The sequence below is a fragment of the Chanodichthys erythropterus genome, chromosome 16, assembly GCF_024489055.1.
Source record: "Chanodichthys erythropterus isolate Z2021 chromosome 16, ASM2448905v1, whole genome shotgun sequence".
NCBI classification, from domain to species: domain Eukaryota; kingdom Metazoa; phylum Chordata; class Actinopteri; order Cypriniformes; family Xenocyprididae; genus Chanodichthys; species Chanodichthys erythropterus.
Genome location: NC_090236.1, coordinates 38,966,403 through 38,992,461, shown reverse-complemented (window position 1 = coordinate 38,992,461; position 26,059 = coordinate 38,966,403). Strand labels below are relative to the sequence as shown.

Here is a 26,059-nt window from a genome sequence, read left to right as displayed (position 1 = left end):
GAGCAAAAACACGCCGTTTTTGTGTTTGTCCCTTTAAATGCAAATGAGCTGCTGCTCCTGGCCCCCTTTCCAGAAAAGGGCGGAGCTTTAACAGCTCAACAACAACAAAGCTGGAGAATCTCACGCAGCCAAAATGAGGATTGTCGGTAATGGTGTTCAGCCTAAATGTATGTAGTTGCTGTGGAGTTGGAAGGAAGAAGGGAAGAAGCTCATTGTAGTCCCTAGCAGCCGTTTATTGTAGTCCTTAAGCCCTTTACACTGAACTTTGAACGTTGTAACTTTGCAGATGTTGTTTATGCTCAAACAGCAACATTACACACTAACCCCTTTAAATGCTTACAATAAGACACTGCTGACATATGCAAGGCCACACTGCAGTTGAGCCAAACACTGCCTCATTCAGGTGTACAACACTCACTTTTCACAATCCTATCAACAATTGGTCAAAATGGTTAAAGGCCGAAATGCACTACACAACTTTTAAAATCGGAAAGGATTTTAAAACACTAGGCATCTTAATATGACAAAAGAGACATATTAAAACACTAGATGTAAATGTATGTGTCTGCCTCATCTACTTGTGATCCGATTGACCAAAACAGAGCCTTAGTGAACTCAGCACTCATGCAGAAACATGTGCCTTGTTGCTAGGAGACGCATACCAAATGAAAACAATAGCTGTGTCCCAATTTAGAGGCTGCATCCTCATCCTCCGAAGGCTGAATTCCAAGGCCAAATGCGTCAGAGTGGTGTGATGAAGGCTGTCCCAATTCAAAGCCGCCTTTTAAATGCAGCCTACAAATGCATCCTTTGTTTCCTCGGCCAAGAAGGGTCAAATGAGTGGATGCTTTATAGACCAGACTATCCCAAGATTCATTGTGTGCCGGTGACGACAGGATTTTTTTGAGAGAAAATGCCAGATTACACTGTTAATTATAACATTGGGTTTCAACTTGATTGAACTTGCTCTGATACAAATGTAAAAACATTAAAAAAAAACTTTAAAGTGGTTACATTTTTTTTTTTTATATATATATATCTTACTAAGATGCAATTTTAGTAAAATATTTAAAAAAAAAAAAAAAAAAGGCAGGTACAAATGTTACTGTTGCTCGTCAATGGCAGCTGTCACAGTTGCTAGGTGACAAGAGCAGTCCTCCATAGGCTGGGCTGTCCAATTTACCCAATGCTCTGTTCGACCTTTGTGTCCTTCAGTTGGGACATGTCACAGCTAAAATCAGAATTAGGTCACTTGAACCGTGTAATGTACATGTAAGCTAAAAAAATTGTGCCCATCACATACTATGCGATATTCTGTGAAATCCTTTATCTCAGCCTGGCTAAAATCTGCAGAATGACTCTACCATCGTAAAGTGTGGCAAAAATCAGAGAGGAAGTCGGTGTACTTTAATATTCACCATTTTGACTTGAAATTTTATATTATGATGGAAAAGTTGGTTGCAAATTCTGTTTCATTTTGACCTAAACTGTTACTTTGTTCCAGTAAAAAAGGAAAATCATAAAGGTGTAATTTCTGCACCACCAAACTGAACAGACAAAGCGAAATGTATACAGGTGCCATTGGTCAACAAACTAGTAGTCCAGCTCCCAAACTTACAACATTGGTGAATCAGGTTAGTCTTCAACCCAGCACTGGGCAACCAGTCTTGGGCTACAAGCTACAAGCTAAGCAGAGTTGAGCGTGGACAATACCTGGATGTGAGACCTGCTGAAAAAAAACTAGCTTGCTACTGGAAGAGGTGTAAGTGAGGCCAACAGGGTGTTCATCACAGTCTCCTGTCCACCAATAAGCTGGTTCTTCTGCAATATGGCTGCCGTTGCATCATCCAGGTGGATGCTGCACATTGGTTGTGGTTTAGGAGATTTCCCCCTTCCATATGTAAAGTGCTATATAAATGTAACAAATTATTATAATTATTAACTAAACACACCTGATCCAGCTAATCATGTATTTCAGGCTTATGTAAGTGTGTTGAAGAAGGGTTGGAACTAAATCCTGTGGGGCTGGAGTTTGACACCCCTGATTTAGGGGAATCCAACTAAGTATACTTGTATACTAAGGTCTTTTTTTGCCTTAAGACAGTGGTGTCCAATCCTGCTCCTAAAGAGCCACCTTCCAGCAAAGTTTAGGTGTACCCCCCAATCAAATACACCTGAACCAGCTAATCAAGGTTTTCAGGATCACTAGAAGCTTCCAGGTAGGTGAGTTGGAGCTAAACGTTGAAGGAAAGTGGTCCTCCAGGAGCAGGATTGGACACCCCTGGCTTAAGGGGTTTGTTGTGACTGTGTGTTTTCTCTGGGTAAACTGGTAAAACCAATTCTTTCTTTCTTATTTGAACAATGAATGTATGTGTAACTTGAATTGAACCATTATTGACAAGAGACTGAGTAATGTATATTAGTGACCACTTTAATTTTTTTACATGGCAACTGCAGTTTGAAGCATATGTTACAAAACATATCGTAAGTGTACCCAAGATGGACTGATCGCTGTTCACTGAATGACTGTTCACTCGTATCTTTTCTGAACATCAATTAAACACAATAGCACCTTTCGAATTATAATGTAGCGGCACTGTTCGCATTGCTATGGAAATTTTCAGATAAACTAAATGCAATGGTTTTGAAAACTACATGGTAAACTACATAGCGGTCAGCTTTTTGGAGAGGCTGCTCACCGCAAAGCTAATGGGTGTTGCTTGACATCCAGATCCCCCTCTTGGGACACAATGGGTCAAGCTTGGAAGGTCCAGCCACTCCCTAAACTCAATTAGGTTAACCTCCATAGAGGTGAAGCTGGACTAGATCAAGTTCCACCCATTACGTCCAGAGACGGGTGCTGGACATCATTCACTTGGCTTTCTGGGGAGCTGTCTCAATGGCGAACGTCTTCCTCATCTTCAAGATCGTCCTCCTCATACTCGCCCACTTCATCAGCAGTGGCGTCTTGGTACTGCTGATACTCAGAGACCAGGTCATTCATATTGCTCTCTGCCTCTGTGAACTCCATCTCATCCATTCCCTCGCCAGTGTACCAGTGCAGGAAAGCCTTGCGTCTGAACATGGCGGTGAACTGCTCTGAAATCCTGCGGAACAGCTCTTGAATGGCTGTGCTGTTGCCGATGAATGTGGCAGACATTTTGAGCCCACGTGGTGGGATGTCGCAGACTGCGGTCTTGACGTTGTTTGGGATCCATTCCACGAAATAGCTACTGTTCTTGTTCTGAACACTCAGCATCTGCTCATCCACCTCCTTCATGGACATGCGGCCACGGAAGATGGCTGCCACGGTGAGGTAGCGGCCGTGGCGTGGGTCGCAGGCTGCCATCATGTTCTTGGCATCAAACATCTGCTGCGTTAGCTCTGGCACTGAAAGGGCACGGTACTGCTGGCTTCCACGACTTGTCAGAGGTGCAAAGCCAGGCATGAAGAAGTGGAGGCGAGGGAATGGCACCATGTTGACTGCCAGCTTGCGCAGGTCGGCGTTAAGTTGGCCCGGGAATCGCAGGCAGGTGGTGACTCCACTCATGGTTGCCGAAACAAGGTGGTTCAGGTCGCCGTAAGTAGGAGTGGTAAGTTTGAGTGTGCGAAAGCAGATGTCGTAGAGTGCTTCGTTGTCAATGCAGAAGGTCTCGTCTGTGTTCTCCACCAGTTGATGCACAGAGAGTGTAGCATTGTAGGGCTCCACCACTGTGTCTGACACTTTGGGTGAAGGCATGACACTGAAAGTGTTCATGATCCGGTCAGGGTACTCCTCACGGATCTTGCTAATGAGGAGAGTGCCCATACCAGACCCGGTGCCTCCGCCCAGGGAGTGTGTGAGCTGGAAGCCCTGCAGGCAGTCGCAGTTCTCGGACTCCTTCCTAACCACATCCAGCACTGAGTCCACCAGCTCTGCTCCCTCTGTGTAGTGGCCTTTGGCCCAATTGTTCCCAGCTCCGCTTTGACCTGAAAGAAAGCCCATGTGTCCCAGTTTAAACTTGATAAAATTAAAAACACTGATTAATTGACTTCAAGGATTTGAATTAAAGGGTTAGCTGAACCAAAAATGAATTGTCATCATTCACTTGCCCTCATGTTGTTCTAAAACTGAACGACTTATGATCTATAGGATGGGCTGCTGAGCTATGACAAAAACGGCACCATAAAAGTAGTCCATATAACAGTGATGGACAACTCCGGTCCTGGAGGGCCAGTGTCTTGCAGAGTTTATCTCCATCCCTGATAAAAACTCACTTGCCTATAACTTTCTACTAATCCTAAAGACCTTGATTAGCTGTTTCAGGTGTGTTTGATTAGGCCCTCCAGGACCGGAGTTGTCCATCCCTGCCATATAATAAGTGTTCTTTACTTTGGCCCTTGAGGTCCACTTTAAGGCAGATCTTGGTTCCAACCCTAATCAAACTCACCTTAACAAGCTAATCAAGGTCTTCAGGATTACTAGAAAGCTACAAACAACTGAGTTCGATCAGGGGTGGAGCTAAACTCTGTAGGAAAGTGGACTAATGTTGAGAACCTCTGCCATACAACATGATACAGCTGTGTGAGGAATAGATGTAGGTCACTATTTAGATCACAGTTTCCCCCTATATATTCCTGTTTAAAGTCAGCATAAAATGGAAGGTGCAATAGTCTTTTCTTCCCAAACTGCTCACCATTTGCGTCACCATTTCATGGTTCCAAATACTCTATCAGATGCCAAACGTTACTAATATACACTAATAAATTGTGTATATCCGAGTGAAATGGCTTCTGGAACAAGAACAAATGTAGGGTGGGGCTTGATTTTGTCCATAGGGAATTGATTGGATGGTTGTGGTTTGCTATTGGTCAATCTCATGTGAGTGACAGGTTGCCCCGCCCTCATCAACAGAGAAGAGATGTCGAGGACCTTTTATACTAATGCCAAAGTTCTGTTTTATTTTTCGCTCAGGGGTAAAACAAGAAATTCGAAATGCATGGCCAGCGATGTACTGGTTGCAAATGCTGCTGGGAACAAGAGTTTGGACGAACGTAAATATACGCTGCGTGCTAATTTCTCAAAAAATAAACATGACAACATGAATGGACTGTCGAATTGCAGAGGTATCCATGAATGTTTATTTTTATATCGCTCTATTGCTTCAAATCAGCTTAAGAATTAGACAGGACTAAAAAAACACTGCCACTCGCAAATTTCTTCATTATCAGCAATCAGATTTTCAGTTAAAATTGCAAACACATTCAGCTATGAAGCAGCTGCTCAGTGTGTTCATGTTCTTGTAGAACCTGAACTGGAGATTCACGTCAAAATAGAGGGAGGAGCCTCAAGCCCCACCCAAGTATAATGTAATCGGCATGGACCCAACTGCATGCAGTTCGAAGATGTTGTCGTTGTGAATTTTTTTGAAAAAATTTGTGCTGTCAAGTGGTTACAAACTTAAAAATGACTTTGTTTTGTCCAGATTTAGTTCAAAATGCATCATACCCATTCATTCTTAAATTTTGCTTGGTGTATCTAGGCCTTAAGCCTTTAAAAGTATTCTTAATTGACATTTCAATGCATGCACAGTTTGAGCATTTAATCAGCAGGACATGCTGTTGGTCTTCACATGGACAGAAAAATCATGTTTCATGCAAACAGCAGTGAAATAATATATATTTTTTTTTTTTTTGTTATGCATGTGCAGTATATTTGAATTGAATGCAAGCATGATTGTGGATTGAGAAGTATGGCAGAGGGGAAGATTTTCAGTAAATAACAAGCAAATTACAGTCTGTTTCTATAGATTTAGACCTGTTCTATAACTTTAGAAGACGTGAAATATTGCACATGAATAGTATTGGCTGTTTTTATGGTGCTGTTTTGGAGCTTAGCATCTTCAGTCCCACTTTATTTTTGGTTTTGTAAAAAAAAAAAAAAAGAGTACTGTATTCTGTTTTAAAATAAGCAACGTTAGAATCTCGTAATTTCACAGATTTTATATGCTAGACAATGGAAAAGCTGTGGAAAAAATTTAATTTGTGATAAACATACCAAACACAAAATTATCTGGCCTGAAGATCTGTCCAAATGGGCCAGAGCGGACCGAGTCCATAGTGCCAGGCTCCAGGTCCACCAGGATGGCACGAGGGACATATTTGTTTCCTGTGGAATAAAATAGGTTTGGTGTAAACATGCAAAGGTTGGAACATACAAAATAAATAAATAAATATAAATAATTCAACCTTAAAACAATGAAATAGAATATACAATGAATGCAATTAATGCATTCATTTTTATAACATCATGTCCGTATCGTAAATGCTGACCCTCGTGAATAAGTGCATCGTCATCCATCTTCACTACCCTGCTCCACCCTTCTGATGACAACAGCAGCTACAGACATACTCTTTTCCCCAGAACCACAAAGACACATCTGGGTATTGTTGAATGACTGTGCTAATACCCCACAATATATAAATAATGCAACTGGGTTATATTTGACTGAAAATCTGTAATGTAGCCTATAAGAATGAGGTCAGACGGGCCTCTGAAATAGTCAATAACCGACAGCTGCAGTCTATGGGGACATAACTGACCATCTGGACCCCGTGACCTAATAAATGCACGGTATATATAATCAAAAACTGATATGCACATCAAAATACTCAATGCAAAAATATCAGATCGAGCCAAAGCTGACTTACCAGATGCCTCATTGTAATAAACACTTATCCTCTCCAGCTGCAGTTCACTGTCACCTTGATAACTGCCAGTGGGATCAATCCCATGTTCATCACTGATCACCTCCCAAAACTGAAACGCACAAATGTTAATGTAGGTTTAATTCTGAATACATGTCCATCCATATTTGCTAAGTTATTAAATGACGCACACTGCAGTGTGATGCATTGATCCGCACAGGAGCCACTGCAGACCCTCACCACACCCATCCATGACGGATGATCATAAAACACAATCACCCTCAGCATTTTCTTGCAAATAGCAGTGAGTTATAACCCATATTTTCCTTTCTTTTAATTCTTTCTTTTGCAATAGAAAGTAAAAATTCTAAACATTTACGAAAAACTGTGAGATATAATTAAATATAATCTTACCTTGGCACCAATCTGGTTGCCGCACTGTCCGGCTTGGATATGTACAATTTCCCTCATTGTACCGTCTGTGATGCTGAAAGGATGCGTTGTGTCTGTGACTGCAGCTGATGCGGCTCTGCTTCTCGATCAGAGATCTTCTCAGTCAGCTCCAGCTCACTCGCCCTCAGCCAATCACGAGGCGCGGGTTTGATGCAGTGGAAGTGCTGCAGCAGCGCGTGTCCTTCAGTCACACCCACCGGTGACGCGCTCGAGCGCTCAAAGTGCTGAGTCAACGTTTACGACAAAACGCGAAGCCGTAAAGCACACACACCTTTCACATAATATTGAATAATTTCATGTAAAAATTAGTTGTAATCCTAGTTTTGTTACTAGTCCACAGTCAAAACGAATATTTATTTGTTTACTCCCAGTTCTTTCCTGCAGAGGGCAGCGAGACTCTATATAGTGACTATAACTAGTGTGCAGACCAGATCCAGACACCCAAATAAAGAAAGAAATAAACTTTTTTTTATTTATTTTTTTAATTATAACTTTAATCACTTGACTATGACACGCTTATAGACACGCGGAGGCCCATCTTATTGAAACCAACTCCTTTAGTGATTTTTTTAATATTCTGAGCAAGGCCTAAATCAACAGAAGATATTTATCCATTGCTCAAAAAATCAAACCACCACATTTCAGAATATGTTTAATAGCATTTTTTTTGCGATGAAATGAAAGGAAATAAACATGAAAAATTAAAACATGAAAACAAATAAAAACTGGTAGGCTAGCAAGCTAACATTAGCAATGCTCCCCTTTAGTGATTTTTCTAATATCTTGAGTAAGGGTTTAAATCGATTGCTCTAAAGAAGTTATTTATCCATTATCCACATTTCACATTGTTTAAGAGCATTTGTGTGTGTGTGTGATGAAATAAAAGGATATTTTAAACATGGAAAAATATAATAAAAACCTGTGGTAGGCTACTAGCTAATGTGCTACTAGCTTTAATGTGAACAAAATTAAATAATATTTTAACACGTTTTGACCTTTGTTCTGACTGCTGTAATCAATCTCGATATTTCTTTCCCCCCTTTGGAAAGTCATGGAAACGTTATCATGGATTTTTCTTATTGCTATTGGAGCAAATGGGGCTACAACAATTATAGATTTGCTGTTGTTTCCCAGCTATGATGACTTCATTTCCGAGAACCCTGGAAATGTGAAAATGGTCCATAAAATATATATTATTGTCGTATATCATTCTCATTTTTGACTTCTGTGCTATATTATTAAATTCAGATGAAAAATTTGCATGTTATAGCTATAGCTATAAACTGAAACAAGACCTGCTGAATCACTGTTTAACTTAACATGCAAATCAAACCAAAATAAACCAGTTTTGTTCTTGAAATGAAATTCAAATGACTAAAATGACTTTGTAAATAATTATGCTGTCAGTGGCCTACTATAGTAATTTATAGTAAATACTATAGTGTTTTTGAACTACACTATAGTAAAGTCCTTGAATTAATTTGATGTGGTATTATAACAACTATAGTAATATAAACAAATTACCCAATACTGTACTAAGTTTTCTGTATATTAGGGTATATATATATATATATATATATATATATATATATATATATATATATATATATATATATATATATGACAATACACTAGTTTACTGTAATAAAAACTAAAGTAGGCTATGCTACAGTATTTATTACAGTTTATCAGTTCACTATAGTTAATACCACAGTATGCTGTAGCATTCATGTTGTAAATACTATAATATATACAGTATACTACTACAATTTACTATAGTATGGTTCCAAAACAGTAGTATTTACTATAAATTACTATAGTATTATTTCATGTGGGCTGTGACAGTATGCATTCCACAGAACACTATAAACACATACATAACAACATATATATAATTATCACTGTTCTGTGAGAGCATTTATATTTCTTCATGATGTCTGAGTTGTGAAGGTGCCAACGACAGCTACTGGGTTTCATGGAACAAGTGGGGCAAAGTGATAGATTAGCATTTATTAGAGGAAGAATTGTCCTCTTTATGGTGGTCACAGCCCTGACTGACAAACGCTTTGTAAATTAACTGGACATGTACAGCATTCAACAAGCGTGTTTAGACTGCTTATCTATCGGTTGAATTGTCACTGTTTCCCTGAGATGCTGAGGCAAGGTTTATTTTTGATTGTTTGTCGCCTACATGACTCACTTTCTACATTCTGGCATTCTAGTACTGCAATTTGTGGTCCCTTTCAAAATTACAACTGTGAAACTTTGCTTAACCCAGATCATACAACAGGCCTTAAACACGAGTTAAGCTCAGTGTGATGAGCAGTTCACTAAACCAGGTGTAGATGAAGGTAAGAGCGGATTTTCTGCATTAATAAGGAATAAGATAAATTGAGGATGTCATGGTCGAATCTACTTGTTGATAAGGTTAAAATTAAACATTTGTCTTCAGTCAGTCTTGATAGTTAATCAGTCAAATGTGTTTAAGCATTGCTGCTTGTTAGGACTAGGTGATATGATGATATATATTGTGACGATGATATAATGTGTGAATTGATTTAACTTTTTTTATATTGTTTATATATATGCAAATACATCTGTGCAGCTTTTAGTGGACATGAGTTATTGACACATTAGAAAGATGAAACATGGACAAATAAGTAATAAATGAGTAATAAAGATGTTAAAAAGAGTTATGAAAAAGTGAAAAGAGAACTCGTATTCAGAATTCGCACACTGACAGGCAGCTTTCTGTATGTGAATAAACACAAAAGATATCAGTAGGTTTATATCTTGAGTGAAATTAAACGAGAACCGGATGTTTCAGTATAATGGGTCTGTGCATAAGCTCTTAAAGTGACAGCATCCTAATAATCCTGCTGCTGTGTGTGCCATTAATGTTAATTAAACTACAAAAGTCAGAGAAAATCACTCACTGCTCTTGACTGAATCACTTTTGTAGCTTTAATAAATATCATTGTGTATTTAATTCATACAGTGAAGACAGTTATATTTTACATCTGATTCCTTTATTAAATTTCTGTATTTCTTCTGTACTGTAGACCTACCTGAAAAACTTGACACTCATTTTTTTAAGGTGCAGTAGGTGATCTGGGAAATGCTAACTTTAGCCTGCTAGCATTGAAAGCATACAATCCCACCCTCCCTGCAAATCGCTGTCCAAAGCCATGGCAAAACCTATATCATACTGTGAAAACTAGTCATATCATGATATGATTTTGGCCATATCACCCAAGGCTACTCCTTGCTAGACAGCAGGAAAGGTTCCCACAGTTTTAAATTTTTTTATTTAGTAGCGTTTACCACAAGTCATAGGCTGCAGTTTTAACCTGGCCAGAAACTCAGTCTTTAAGAAGTTGGTGGTAGAGGTAGGTGAAATGAAAACAAAAGTTTCTAAGCAGTTGTACACACCAAAATGTTCTATGCATTCAGAATAGATCCAGATAGATTTCATCCTAATAGTGATACTTCACTGGCCAATTTCACATGTATTTGGTGTATTTTCAAAATACAGTATTTGTATTTTCTTCAACAGTATTTGGTATTTTGATACATTTCAACTGAGGTATTTTTTATATTTATTTTAAATACACTTTATGCCCACCGCTGCAAATGAATGTTGCATTTGTTGTAAGCAATTAATTAACCCTCTGGAGTCTGAGGCTGATTTGGGGCCAGGAGAAGTTTTGACATGCCCTGACATCTGTGCTTTTTTCAGTTGTTCATAAACACATTATAACACAAGTGTCATTACACTGTATTCAGCACAAACTATGCTACAATAATATGTGAGGAACATGTATGTACATGTTTGTGTTTTTGAAGGAATAACGTTTATGCGTGGTTATTGAAAAAACAAAAAACTTAAGTCACTGAAATAAAGCCAAAAAATATATATTAAATCTGTATTCACAAGACTTCTGGTTATTGGAGTTTGTAGACTAGAGTTTTTACTTCAGAATTATGTAAACATTATGCTGACTACTCCTTCATACACTGTAAAAAGTGCTACACCCACAAAGTAGGTTTTATATACTTTAAATAGTTGTAATCTAGTTTATTTTATTTGTTTTATACTAAAAAGTATCAATATACTTCCTCATTACTTAAAATACCTCAGTTTTTATATAACAATATATTTTATATAAAATTATTGCAATTTATTTGAGTAGTTATTTGTATATGGTTGTTGTGTACAAGAAATGTTAAAAAAGTGAGTTGACATAACACAATTTATTAGAGCAGCTGTCGGTGTGGCAGGTGTGTTCATCAAACATAAATATTTTAAATTTTTTAAGTTGGCATTATCCGTTTTTCACTGGCGCGGGACTCCCAGGCAGATGCAGCATCTTTCTCGGCACTTCAACTGTTTGTTTGCTGCAGCGGATCTGAATTTCAGGGACTGATAACACGGTAAGTTGAGCAAATTTAGCCGAATTATTGTTGATGTTGATTGTTGATTACTCCACTAGGGAGCTGAGGTTAGGTTTGCAAATTGTACTGTATAGCTGGCTATCCTGCACACGTACATGGCATGTTAAGATGGCTGCACAGTGCTAAACAGTGTGGTCTTGTAGGCAACGATCGGCAGACAACGGCAGTTGAGACTGTGTTGTTAATATGAAATTAAATAAGTGCTGTAGTCATGCCTACTATGTGTTTTAAGTCTACTTTGGCTTTAATTTTACCAATAATATATATTTTAATCGTTAGTTAGCTACTATAGTAGTACTAATATTAACATGTTTTTTTTCCTAGTTTTTTTTTTTCTACTTTTACCTTATCATTTGTCAAATATTAGTTTAAGTTAACGCTAACTAATGATTAAAAGATATATTATTTGTAAAATTAAAGCCAAAGTAGCCTTAAAACACATAGTAGAAATGACTACAGCACTTTTAACAACACAGTCTCTGGTGGGGGAATGCCGCTGTTGTGGGGTGATCGTGTTATCAGCAACAGATAGTCGTCTGATTTTAGATATTTTTTATGCTGCATAGTCAATTAATAACAATTAATTTCTAACCTATTTCTTAAATAAGTTACATTTACCTTAACCTTATTCTAACATGCATTTTCCTGGTCTTTAGATACCAAAGCACTTTTGTTACCTGAGGTCTTCAAGCTTCACATCCAGGTAAGAAAACTTCAGAATAAATACAATTACAGCTATAACTATTCCCAGGTAAGTAAAACATAGGCAAAATTGCAAACAATAGTCTGGGCTCCATACAATTACATTTCTGAAGATGTTTTTATGTACCTACCAGGCAGATATGATCATCTATGATCGTCTCCTTCTCCCCACAAAAAAAAAACAAAAACGGTAAAAATCACCAAATAGAGCAGTTTCTTATTACCAACCAGTGTTTCTTTGAGGCAGTTTGCTTGATAAACAATGCCAGACTGAATGTAAAAATAATATGTTGTTTTGTCATCTTTTTAAGGCAACATCATCAAAGTGTACTTTTTGACATGAACCATATGCCTCTGTGGAGAAAAGGAGAGAAGTGGTCCTGAGATGCCTGATTGAGTACATGGGGGAGAGACAGGAAGACCACATCAGTGTCCACCACGTATGTATTGGGCTTAAAGCTACTTGTCTATTTTTCTGTCTGTATGTATTAATATTGAGATGATATGGGGTTATTATGTTTGCTCTTGAAAGATATTTAAACTCTGTAGCTTAATAAACAGTTATGTGATGACCAATCGGGTACAGGCAAGGACAATTGCATTGTTTTATTGTAATGCATCCTTTGAACCAGAAAAAGACAACACTCATGCTACAGTAGATCATGATAGTTTAGTACCCACACTATGGCATTGTCATGGTAGACTTCACTCTGGTCACATGCTCTAGCCACAGTGTCCATCTAGTATCCACCACCTTTAGCAACAAAAGTACAATTTTGACTTTGTGTCTTCTCTGTCTTCTACCTGTCTGCTATATTCATCTCATTACCTGTTTGTCTGACCAAACTCTTGATTCTTTTTTGTCTCCACCAATAGAGTCATGATGAAACAGAGGTGCACGCTGAGCTTGGCAGTTGCTCACTGAAAATTTACATGTGCCATCAGCCCAAAACGATTGGGATTATCATAGAAGGAAGGACAGCCCGTGGCCAGAGGTGCCAAATCTGTCGAAAGCATGCTGCCTCCTGTTTGGACATACCTATGCCCTCGACCTCATGTTTCCCTCAAAACTGGTGAACACTTTTGAGATACTGTATATCAGAGGCTCTTTGTGGGATTGGACCCCATGCATCCTAAGCCATCATCCAAGTATGCAAATGTCCTCACCAAGTTGTTTTAGATGATTTATTAATGGCATATGGAATTGTTTGCCATAATTTAAAAATGCAATCACTTTGGTAGTTGAGCTTACCAAATATCAACTTTTACCAGTACTTTTGATTTTTGTTTGTTTTTGACCTTAAGACTAGTTGTTCAAAATATAGAAACACTGTAATCCTTTTTGACATTGCAGTTCCAGTGTGATACAATGTGATGTTATGGCTCACATTTACCTTCATCTAAACATTGTAGATTGGGCAGTTTGGATATTTCACTTTACTGTTCAGAACAGGTTGAAAATACACTTATACAGTGTTTGTTTTATATTATTGTGTACATGTACGGCCACATTTATTGGCTGTTTTGTAGTCACTGTAAAAAAAATCACTGGTTGACATTGAATAAATGTTATTATCTTCAATCTATCTTCCCATCTTTTTCTTCTTCAGTTGAATTTGTAATTGTTATTGACAAAGTCTGTTTATGTAAATTTATTCACTGTAGTGCTTAGAATATAGACATTTAGATTTCTTTTCTGAGGTTATAGCCAGGACTCAATTAAAATGTTTTTCACATATGATTAAGTTAATTTCACTAAGAACATTAAGTTAATAAAACCTAATTAAAATGAGTACAGGTAACTTGTAGCAACCCATAAATAAGTGACCTGTACCAATAAAAGTAGGTTTATTCAACTGAGTATTACTAGTACTATTAGTTAACTCAACTTAATTTTGTTGTGTTTGTATTAAGTAATGTTACAGTGTTTATTATACTTAAAAAAGGCTGCAAGTTGATTCAACTTAAAACATCCAATGCAGCCACTTGCCTCACTTTTTATAAGTTAGATCTAGGTATTACTTTTTACAGTGTATAAAACAATATATTGATTTAGTTTTTGTAAGACACTTTTTGTCCAGAAACACAGTATGCGTGGAGGCGTGAATCATCATGAATAATGGGCCATTTACACCTGAGAAGACAAAAGAATCGCATATTAATGACCTGAAATGACTTGCATATTAATGAGGCCTTTCAGTCAGGTAGGCTGTGAAAAAACCCTCTGTAATCATGTCTCAGCTCAATTTAACAAGCAGAATCACTGAAGAAAAAAGAAACACAAGAACTACAACTGACTTCAGTCACAGCCTTATTAATTGCTTAATTATCTCATTAACTTTAACTCTGCTTCATTTTACCACTGAAACTTGTATACAAATCTGATTCAAATGCAGTAAATATAAAATGCAGAAACCTGGTCCCTTACAGAACAAACTGCTGACTGATTATTCTGTATTACAGGGAAACTCTATCATAGGCTTAACTTAGGTTTCTGTAAACTATTTTATCAGCCAACATATTTACACATCCATCAGTAAATCAAATATCTCAACAAATATATTTTATTCAATAAAGTATATTACGACACATACAACTTTATATACAAATGCATTATGTATGTTAACAAAATGTACATGAAACTCAAAACAATCAATTTTTTTGACATTCATCCTCTTGCCACTGCTCTTGGAGCGGAGCGTACATTCTGAGGGAATACCTGTATTAAATACCCTTGTCAACGAGGTATATACTCAAAATATCACAAATTAGAATTTGGAAGAGTTTGCATTGACTAGTTAATATTCAGTTTTCTAGATCAGGCCAAGTCACAGCGGACAGATCTGGTGTGCAGAAGAGCTTACCACCATATTTTGGCTTTACCACAGTTAGTTATAAAATCTGAAAGAGGTTACAAAAAAATTACTAAATTTGATGTGGTTCATATATGATATAGTGGTTGATTCGCCAATGTGAAGTATACAGTACCCCAGCAATTTAGCGTTAAACACTGCACTTTTTTCCCCATTGACATCCAACCTTCACATGCTATGCATGTAAGTTTAGCATGTCAAGTGGTGTTACTTGAAAACAAGTTGTGCTTCCCAATTCAGAGGCTGCATTAAAAGGTTGAATGCATGACAGTGGCGCAACGCCAAAGGCTGTCCCATTTCAAAAGCTCCTTCAAATGTGGCCTTCTTTTCCTAGTCCGTGAAGGAATATAATGTTTATTATCAATCTTCAAGTCTGATCTTCAAGAGATACAGCCTCTGAATTGGGACGCAGCGAAGGAATATTGTTCTTATTGGGGTGACTTCTGTGTGTGTAATGTTAATGAGTCTTGACTATGTGAGGATCGTCACACTATAGCTTTCTTAAGTGTATTCTTAAGCCGTGTGTCCACCAAACGTTTTTTTCCGAGGCTAGCGTATTTTTCCAATTGTTTTCAATGGGAGCGCCAAGAGCGTAAAGACCTGGTTATACTCCACTCCAGATGCATACACAGACAGCACGGACGCGGACTGCTTGCATTTATACTACTGAAAGTGTATGCTAGGGTCCGCTCGGCAGACGTCTTCCACACATGCGCAGTACATCGACTTGAACAGTAAACAAACGGACTATTGCACATCATTATTATTGCACATCTGTCTTCATATTGTTTTAGCAACAGTCTTCTTCACACAGCCTCTCTTCAAATTCGTTGTTTTTCCAGTGCATGCGCAGTTGGTGCTTTTGTAGCTTACAAAAAAATGGGATGCACGCAGATGTCTGTAAAGAGCCTCCGCGTACACACTCCATGATGATTTTTACATCACGCGAACCCTAGCGCACACAGAAAGTATAACCGGGGCTTAACAAAGCACTGAGACTCGCTCTGCGTTTTTTTACCTGTCGCCTTGAATTGAAGAATGTTTAACTGGACTTTCTGGGTAAAATGCAGTGCTCAACACTGTTACTTTGTACCCAGCCGTCCAATCACAGTGGAGAAAAAGCGGGACAAATACAACACGACCAACCATCTGTTAAAGATCAATTCATCTGGAAAGCGTCTTTAAGATGTTAGTTTTACATACATTCTAAATCCCAAACATCTTAAAGACATTATCTAAACTTCTATTTGACATCTGACAGGAAACGTCCTATAGATGTATTGCAGATGAGCAAACACTCTAAAAAATACATCTTCCAGATGTGAAAACGCATCAAATAAACGTCTCCGAGATGTTTGTGTGCTATCAGGACAACAACATCCAGATAGCACACGTATGTCTGCAAGAAGCATCTGCTGTTTACAAACATCTGATAGACGTCTTTAAGATATCAGCTTTACATACATTCTAAATCATAAACATCTTAAAGACATCTTCTAGACATCTATTTGACATCTGACAGAAAACGTCCTATAGATGTATTGCAGATACACAAAAAAATACGTCTTCCAGATGTAAACATGCACATTAAATAGACGTCTCTGAGATGTATGTGTGCTATCAGGGCGGAACAAAATCATTTAAAACAAGAGCCAGAGCAAATATTTTACATTGTATCGACATTCTTTTATATAAAAACAGTACAGAAAAAACCTATTTATGAAATTATATACTAGTAACACTTCCCCAGATATTCCATATCATAGCATGCAAAGCGTCTCAACTGAAAAAGCTCTCAAGCGTTCACAGATAGGCGTTTTCAGCAGTTTTTGTGGACACACGGCGTTGTGTTGGGCTTTGAACTAAGGCATATAAATTGTTTAAAGGAAAAATGTTGTTTGTGATCCGATTTGACCCTAATGAAAAACTCAATGTTTGGTGGAGTGTCAAATAGTGAGCTGTGTGGTGGAGGACAGATTAACTCAGTTACTCATGCACTGACCAAGCGTTCACTTCAGTATTTGCACACTTATGTAATGTATTTTTCTCAAAAAATTATTGGCTAGGAAATTAGGTTGAATGACTGAACGGTAGGGATTTTTACTTTTAAAAATGTGAGTCTTTGATATTTGTCTAAACTGTTTGAAATCAATCACGCTAACAAGTCACATTGCAAATGGAAAATGGAAAAGTGTGATGTTTCTTTTGAGATTTTGGAGACCGTCGTAACATGCTCAGTCATATGCGGACATATCAAATGTAACAAGATATCCTGAAAAGCTAAATGAGAATACAGTAGTAAAAGCTAAAGGACGTCACCAGATAGAAGAAGGCCATGATATATTTGAGAAGAAAATGCCCCTGTCCTTGAAATAACAAAATACAAAAGACATCATTTAAAGTAACAAATAATCAAAAACTTTTTAAAAAATTTTACATACTGTAGGGCCATAATACTTTTTATTGAAGATAAAAAGAAACTAAACGTTAGCTGGATTGATTCAAAATATCACTGGAAATCATTTTTCCCAAGAAATCCAAAGTAATGTTACATTTTGTGCCAAGAACAGGTTTAGCTCCGTGAAAGTTTCTTTGAATGGTTTTAGCCTTGATCACGACCAACTATCGCCAAACTTACGAATAAACACACCCACCCCAATTTTAGGGGACAATTTCAGACATTAAAAAATTAAAATTAGTTCTCTTTACTGTGATTAAGGATATAAAACAATTTGAAAATAAAATTGAAATGTTTTAAACTCCTGGCATAGTACGGGTCACATATTGTAAATATATTATTGCTGTGATTATAAAGTGACCACAAATGAAAGATGGCAATTGTACTCATTCCTCAAAAATTCATATTTGTTCTTCTTACTTTGAAATCATTCATTGAAAGTTTCATTTTAGATGTTCACATGCTTTTTTTGTCATTGTGAACGATAAAGTGCCACATACATTTACACAGACATGGTAACAAAATACCAATGGGCGTACACTCATTGATACAGACAATATAACCTAAAATCTTTTTCTTTTTTTTTTTTTTTAAAGTAAAGCAGTCAGTACCACTGTACATCAGTACCACAATAGCATAAATTACAAAATTGTTCACATTCACAATAAGTCTGTTGCATACACTTGATTTTGTGTATTGTAGGTCGCTTAGACAGTGTTACACAGCCATGAAGTATCATCTGTATTCCTCAAAATTATTTTTTTTCCCCACCAGAATCAGTGATTAAAACATATTAGCTCAATAAATCATACCATTGAGCAGTCTCTGTGCAGTATCTATTTTACAACATATACTTCCGAACATTGCTTATTTGACACCTAATTCATAGAGGTATTTGCCTTTCACTTCAGGACACATCGGCAAACATTCCCAGCATTAAATCTACACTGTTGGGTTTTTGAGAAATTCCCTTTGATACTGGACCTCACCGATGCTGTATTCCCACTTGAATATAGCAACTTAACTCCAGTCAATTAATTACAGAAAATCACATTTGATCCTAAATGTTAATTACGATCAAACAAGCAGATATGAGTAAGCCTAACCACTAGACTACATTGAGTAACTCAAGTAAGAACTTGTCACTATTGGTCTTAGTGTTTTAATAATAGAAGCTCAATGATAACGCATGGAATTTTGGATCTAGCTGCCCAAAAAGCAGATACTGGCACCACAGTAAGAAGGCTTGGAAACCAAGGGAGAGTTAAAAACCCTTTGAGCTTTGACTGTTGGTCATTCCCTTTCAGTCAGATCCTTTTATACCTTCTCCTTGCTTTGCCATTCTCAGGTCATGGCTGCTGGAAAATAACAATACTTCTAACAATGACTGAAACGAGCCTCCCTCACGGCAAGAACTGCTTCTTGATAACAAGCAGTAAGAATAATAAGGCTGCCCATCAAGTCACGTGGAGCGAATGTGTCCGTCATGAAGACGTCTCCCCACTGGCAGTGTTGGTTTCCGTGATGTGCAAGTCAGCGTCTCTAGGTACACCTGAGTCAATAGGCGAGGAAACGGTCAAGTCCGCCATGAGGGGGTGGCCAGATTCTGTAACAGAGTCAGTGCTTGTGGCATGAGGTGCAGTGGCATGAGGAGTAGTACCATTACCTAAAGACTCCAGCAGAGCTGGTGAAGATGGGCCAGAATCTATGGAGTTCATCATAGGTGAAGCAACTAAGTGTAACAACGGAGTGCCGGAATCTATGGGTGAAGAGAGGGATTGGGCAGGGGTGCCATTACCTTGACCAGTTGGGTCTAATATCGGAGGTAATGACAATTGGGTTGGGGAAGGGGCTAGAATATCAGTGACTAGATTAACAGGAGAGTCTATTGAGGAAGAGGGAGGAATGTCATTGGGTGATTGTCCAGTGGATGTAGGTGGTAGATCGGACAGGTTTATTGCGCAGAGAGGAATGGCGTCGTCTACTGGGGAGGACACTGTCGGGTGGACGACAAGCTGTGGCGAAGAAGAGGCAAAAGCAGCTTCAACTTGGATGTTGCAATCATCAGCACCTGTTATGGGAGACTCCAAAGGAGTCTGGATCTTTGTCGATAACGGAGAAGTAGAGGAATCCAAGACATGATTGCTGAAAAAAGGAGTGTCCGTGGAGGAAGACGACAGAAGAGTTAGGACAACATCAGGAGGAGATTCTGTTTTGGATGTCTGAATGGAACTAATAGCGATTGGTGTAGAGGTGTTTGGGATAGAGGCTAGGAGAGGATCCTCGGCAGAGGTTGCAGCTTTGGGATACTCCTCAATGGTTTGCTTGAGTTCATTTTGCTCTTGGGAAGAAGTCAAGGTCTTCATATTGAATAGCTCTACCTGACCTGTCACTTGCTGGTCAATGAGCATGTGAAGATCGATGGCGGATGAGGCAGTAGAGTCCATAGTGGAAATAGCAGTGGCGGCTGCTTCGTGGAGAGGCGTGTCGCCTACCCTTGCGTACTCGCGGCTGTCAGACTTGGTCAGCAGAAGGCGTTGCTCGCCTGGCTTGCGAGGTGGCAGTAATGGTTGGCGAGTGTAGTTTTCTGCATCCGCTAATGTTTCTGGTAGTGGTTGATTGCGAGTCTCTGGCAGCAGCAGGATGCAAATGATGCAGATAAGAGTGCAGCAGGCGAAGATGATATGATGCAGAAAATAGCCTTTCTGGTTATGCAGCTCCATGATGGGTGCTGTCAGCATGCCAAAACCAGCACTGGCCAGTACGAGGCCTAGCCCACCACCCCTATACAGCACACAAAACAACAAGGTTAGGGGTTTATCCACCTTATTTTTTCATGTAAGATTGGGGGGCATCTTGTAACAGCTTGATATTGCAAACTGGTATTTTTTACCATATTATTTTAAAGGGTTAGTTCACCCAAAAATGAAATTCTCATGTCAACCCTCATGTTGTTCCAAACCCGTAAGACTTTCGTTCATCTTCAGAACACAAATTAATATATTTTTGATGAAATCCGAGGGTTTCTGAACCACACATAGGCTGCAACATCATTGCACATTTTGAGGTCCAGAAAGGTACTAAAGACATTGTTAAAAAAAAGTCGACATGACTGCAGTGGTTCAACCTTAATGTTATGAAGTGAAGAGAATACTTCTTGTGTGCAAAAACAAAACAAAAATTACAACTTTATTCAACAATATCTTCTACGTCAGAATGCCAGCTCAGTTTCGGGCAGACGAAACAATGTCTTTAGTACCTTTCTGCACAAGTGGTGGTTAAATTTCTGTCTATGAAGGAATCAGATACCTCTCAGATTTCATCAAAAATATCTTAATTTGTGTTCTGAAGATGAATGAAGGACTTACAGGTGTGGAACGACATGAGGGTGAGTAATTAATGACAGAAATTTTCATTTTTGGATGAACTAACCCTTTAACTCTCTCCCCGCCAGCATTTTTAAAAAAGTTGCCAGCATTTCTGATAATTTTCACAAAACTTTCATGACTTTCATTTTGTTGAATGAAAAACTAAACATGCAAAATATCAAAAGAAAGAACAGAAAACAAACAAAAAAAATGTCCTATTGATTGCAGTGTGTCTTCTATCATTCTTTTTTTAAAATCAGCTCTTAAATATGGCTAAGTTTCAAAAAAGCAAAATTGCTGAAAAAAATCATGTTTTTGGCAAAGACTAGGTCCAGATTCAGAATGATGATCAAAACACAGATCATGGGTTCGACATTGCATTCAGCAATGTTAGGCAGTTTTGATTTATGTGCTAAAAACATATATCAAAGTTTGGTGATTATTTAACATTATTTTACATGCGTGTAAGTATTGCTTGTATCGCTTGTTTTGAGCCTGGAGATTTTGTCCTCTTTTATAACAGTGAAAACGTGGATTGCTGCAAATTTACATAAAGTAAATTACATGAAGTGTTGTGTCATAAATTATGGAAAAATAAGGTGGATAAAGCAGCCATGTGTAAAATGCAGTATCACTGCATACTATATTCACAATAACTAATATTGATAAATGGCCCATTGAAATCAAACATCAAAGGGTTTTTATGCAATATCACATTTTACCACCAAAGTGTCATCTAACATAACTGGAACAAAATATCCATAAAAATCAATGGGGGAAATGCATATTATTAATAAGCAGGAAGGTCTAAACAAGAAAGACCTCTAGCATTTTTGATTTTTTTCTTTATAAAACTATAATCTTCAAAGCCTCCCATGTGGCGTGGCTCACCTAATCACAGTAGGGGTGATTTCAGCACAAAAAAAGATGCTTAGGTTGCTGACAGCGTGGGAGGAGAACATGCCAATGATGGAGAAAGCCACCGAAAAGTTGTACTTCAGCGTATCTGAGCGTTCTGTGGGGAGCGAGAGAGAAAGACACGATGATGAGTCATTCATTATTTTTTCCTCAAAAAGAAACATCACATATGCAACTCAATATAAAAGTGATGGATAACTCATGGGAAATGTGTGTTTTCAACAGATATGCATTTGAGGATATCTACCTGGATAATCTTTTGCCCACTTCTAAGCATAGAGCACCAACAATTGTTTTGATGTTTGAAGGCTTTCTTGCAAATACTTTCAAGTTTAAACTTGCACATGCTCTTTATTGCATGTTTTGTATTGTGTAAATATCTTGTTGCAATGTCAAATTAATGTTCAACTTTGGTTCTCACATTCTCCTCAAGTACTCTCTGGTGAAATGTGGTATATTTCACTTTAGACAACATTATCTGGCATTTTTTGACAAAAGGTGTTTTCTGGAGAACTTGAATCATGCATCTTACATTGCTTTGGCTGATTTACTCAAGCCAATTGATAGTGGCTTAGACAAAACATACATGAAAATATTTTTCACACTGTGGTATGTGGACTATGTACACACCAAAATAACTTGTTTTGTTATGTTTTTTCTTGAGAACAATGTTTGAAGGTGAAGTATGTAAGATTTTTGAGATTGTGGATGATTGTCCTGACATAACTCTACACAAAGTACCTCTGGAAAATAATAAAGAAATAAAAAGAGCAGTTTCCTGTTACTCAACATTAAGCATTGTTGTCTTAATTTGAAGAGATTTAAAGAAATTTAAAGAAATTTTATACTTATAATAAAAAAATATTATTTTACTAGTTATACAAGGAATATTTGTTAAATGAAACCTGAAGGGATCAGACTTAAAACAAGCTTCTCTTGTAATTTGATGTTTTATCAGAATAGACACAGATACTGTCTCTAATGTTTACACTTTTTTAGTGAAATAAACCTATAAATGTCTTGCTCTGCATACTAAACTGGCATAGGTGATATTTTAACATCAGAAGAATGAGAAAAAATAAAGAGAAAATTGCATAAATAGCATTGTACTTTACCAATATTGAGCTGAACACTGTACTTCCCCAACACTTCATTCATCAGGGACGGAGCACATGCAGGGGATAAACAAACAAAACAACAAATGTGAAACTAGGTGGTCTGCAGCTCAGTGTACAAAGCAGTGTGCTTCAAATTCCCCCCAAAATAATTTGTAGTGTATGCCAAAGGTAAGTGTTAAAAATGTGATCTACAAAGCTTGCAAACATTTTTAGCTTGTGATACATTCACAATATTTACATGCACAGCAGAAAGCCAGTAATAGCGAAAAAACTGCTGTTGAAGTGTGTGTTAATGATGTTCTCTTAACCTGATTATCCTGTACATGCGGCTTCCACCAGAAAACGGCTAAAGCTCCGTTAGTTTAGTTGTTGATCCTGTAAGAACTTAGCTTATAGAAGGCCAAGGCCGCCAGAAACTCTCTTAATCTCTTAGGCTCGGTTTACACCTGGTATTAAGTTGTGTTTCGGTCGATCGGATCACAAGTGGACGAGGAAGACACATTCCTGTCTGTTTTAATGGTGTTTGTCCAATTTCAAACACTTCTGTCCTGATTTCTTTAAGGGGAGCAGTGCTTCCCACAGGTTTGAAATACACTTGAAATATACTAAAATCCTCCTATTACCCACGGCACAAAAATGGTCTACTACATGTGACAAACAACAAATAATGTGTGATTTTTAGCTGTACTTTATTTTTTGAAATTAATTTTAATTACATAGCATACTATTACATTTAATTACATACTAATATTTTGCATTATTATGCACTGTAAATTATGCAAAATTACAGCATTTAAAAGGTTCTCCTTCTCCTATGTTCTTCTTGCTGTCATATAGTGTCTCTCTCAGTGAATGGGACACAGATTTTACTAGTAAAATTTATATAATGAATAATATATAAGTGTCAAATAATGTTCTTAGTCTTTTCTTCCTGTGGGGGAGACTACAATAATTTACTATGAATTAAATGGAAATTAAATTAAATTAAATACAATATATTGTGTAACTAAAATACCAATAATGCCCCAAAGAAAAAAACTTTGGACTTTTAATTATAAACAAGCCCGAAATACACCGGGACTTTTATTTTGAAATGTCTACACAATTGCGGGCTGATCCTTCAGATTCTTACAACCTTCTGAAACATTTTATATAAAGGTCATAAAGTAGACGGTCATAATTCATCAACTTGAGTTCATTAGCAATCGTTTGGCATAAATCTGTGATTTTCATTGATTGAGAATCACTTTGAAGCAGTCTGAAGCGCTGTTGGGTACGAAACACGTAGGGCGAGGGGAGATTCTCCACTAGTTAACACATTGGGCGGACACAAAAGTATAAGAGGATAAAACTAATAAAAGCATAAATGTGTCTCCAAATATACTTGGGCGGCCGTTAATATACCTGGGCGGCCCGCCCAAGTAAAGTCTATGTGTGGGAAGCACTGGGGGAGGGTTTTTTCAGTATCTTTCAATCTAATCGACAAAATAAGCTCATATGAATGTGCCCAGAGATGACAGAAAACATACGGAGAGCATTAACTTTCATTTCGAACGCTGTGAGTGTGTGTCAGAAATCAGGAATGGTGAGAGAACATTGTGCTGGGTACATTTGTCATCTTCAAACCAATCTTGGGTCTTCAGCCGACAAAGTGTAAATCCTGACTGGCTAGAGTGCTTCCATTAGATCAGCAGACGGAGAGTAGACGGACTTTTGTGGCTGTTTGAACACAAAGGTCAAATGCGTTTTCAATTACCTCTGGAAGTGTTCACATGAAGGTTCAGAACGCTGCTTTCTGCATGTTCATGTAAATGTAGTCATTGTTTCCCATGACGGTGATTGTGTATAATTCGATTCAGGCAGTGTTTGTTATTAGTGTGTTCTCTCACAGTTTAGCAGGCCCAGCTGAAGGAGGGACGCCAGGGCTGTGATGATCATGAACATGAGGAGTCCTCCACGCCGGCCCATCACGCCCACCGCAGGGCAAAGTGCCACGCATGAAGCCACGGCGATGCCCGCCATGGTGTAGTAGTCGGCATAGAAGTTATGGAACATGGTGGTCATCTCCACATCCTGGTCCATCATGCTGCGTGCAAAGCAGTGATGTATGCCATAACCTGTGAGTCTGAGAGATGGAGAGACACAGAGGATTATTTGATGCCAGATTTAAAGGTTTAGTTCACCCTAAAATTAAAATTCTGTCATCACTTTCATTCATCTTCAAAATGCAACTTAATACATTTTTAATGAAATCTGAGAGGTTTCAGTCCCTTCCAGGTAACTTAGAGATCCAAAAAGGTCGTAAAACGAATCCAGATGAATCAAGCTGTTTAATCCAAGTCTTGTGAAGAACAAACATGATGAACAGATTTAATTTAGGCTTTATTTACATCTAAACAATGATCGACACACATACATGGAGCACGTCACATATAGAAGCTGAAATGTATGTGATGCACACATGTTTGTTTATATGTGAATAAAATCATAAATTAAATCTTCATCATATAAAGTGATCGTATATCTTCACAAGACTTGCATTAAACCACTCGATTCATTATACAGCAGCTTTATGGCCTTTTTGGATAGTCTAAGTTTTGGTTACCTGGACTGTCAGTGGAAGGACAGAAATCTCTCAGGTTTCATTAAAACGAACCAAAGTCTGGGTTTGAAATGACATGAGAATGAGTAAATGACAGAATTTTATTTTTTTGGGTGGACTATCCCTTTAACAGCAGCAGAATGTTTTTAATAATTAATAATCATCCTATTTCACACTAGACTACAAGTGCAAAAGGACTCAGATTGGTGCATAATAAAAAGAAATTTACGAGTTGACGCAGAGCACAACTATATTCTTCCACAGGTTCCTTGTGCCAACCATTTTCACAATGCACGTCTTCTTGGATGGTTTTGGCAGGGCTCTGTTCATCTCTGAAATCAATGTAGAAAAGAAAGAAAAACATGAGGTTTGTTCAAAATCCCAGTAATCGGCCTCACTGTCTGCCTGCTAATGCTCCAAACACA

The 26,059-nt window shown here is 37.8% G+C and overlaps 2 protein-coding genes across 2 annotated transcripts in view; both read right to left on the bottom strand.

Annotated features, from left to right (window-relative positions):
- Positions 1-2,430: 2,430 nt before the first annotated feature.
- tubb2 (tubulin, beta 2A class IIa) lies at positions 2,431-7,213 on the bottom strand. Its single transcript, XM_067362302.1, has 4 exons — positions 7,102-7,213; positions 6,691-6,799; positions 6,038-6,148; positions 2,431-3,969 (listed from the first exon to the last, which is right to left on the bottom strand). The coding sequence occupies exons 1-4, from the start codon at positions 7,156-7,158 to the stop codon at positions 2,897-2,899; spliced, it is 1,350 nt and encodes a 449-aa protein (XP_067218403.1). The 5' UTR covers positions 7,159-7,213; the 3' UTR covers positions 2,431-2,896.
- A 7,762-nt stretch (positions 7,214-14,975) lies between these two features.
- slc22a23 (solute carrier family 22 member 23) overlaps positions 14,976-26,059 on the bottom strand; it is a 49,974-nt gene continuing 38,890 nt past the window's right edge. The window contains exons 6-10 of the mRNA XM_067362293.1: positions 25,864-25,966; positions 24,922-25,157; positions 23,030-23,062; positions 21,888-22,011; positions 14,976-20,412 (exon numbers count right to left, since the gene is read on the bottom strand). Of these exons, the coding sequence (XP_067218394.1) occupies positions 19,113-20,412; positions 21,888-22,011; positions 23,030-23,062; positions 24,922-25,157; positions 25,864-25,966 (1,796 nt within the window). The 3' untranslated portion in view covers positions 14,976-19,112. The remainder of the gene's footprint in view (positions 20,413-21,887; positions 22,012-23,029; positions 23,063-24,921; positions 25,158-25,863; positions 25,967-26,059) is intronic.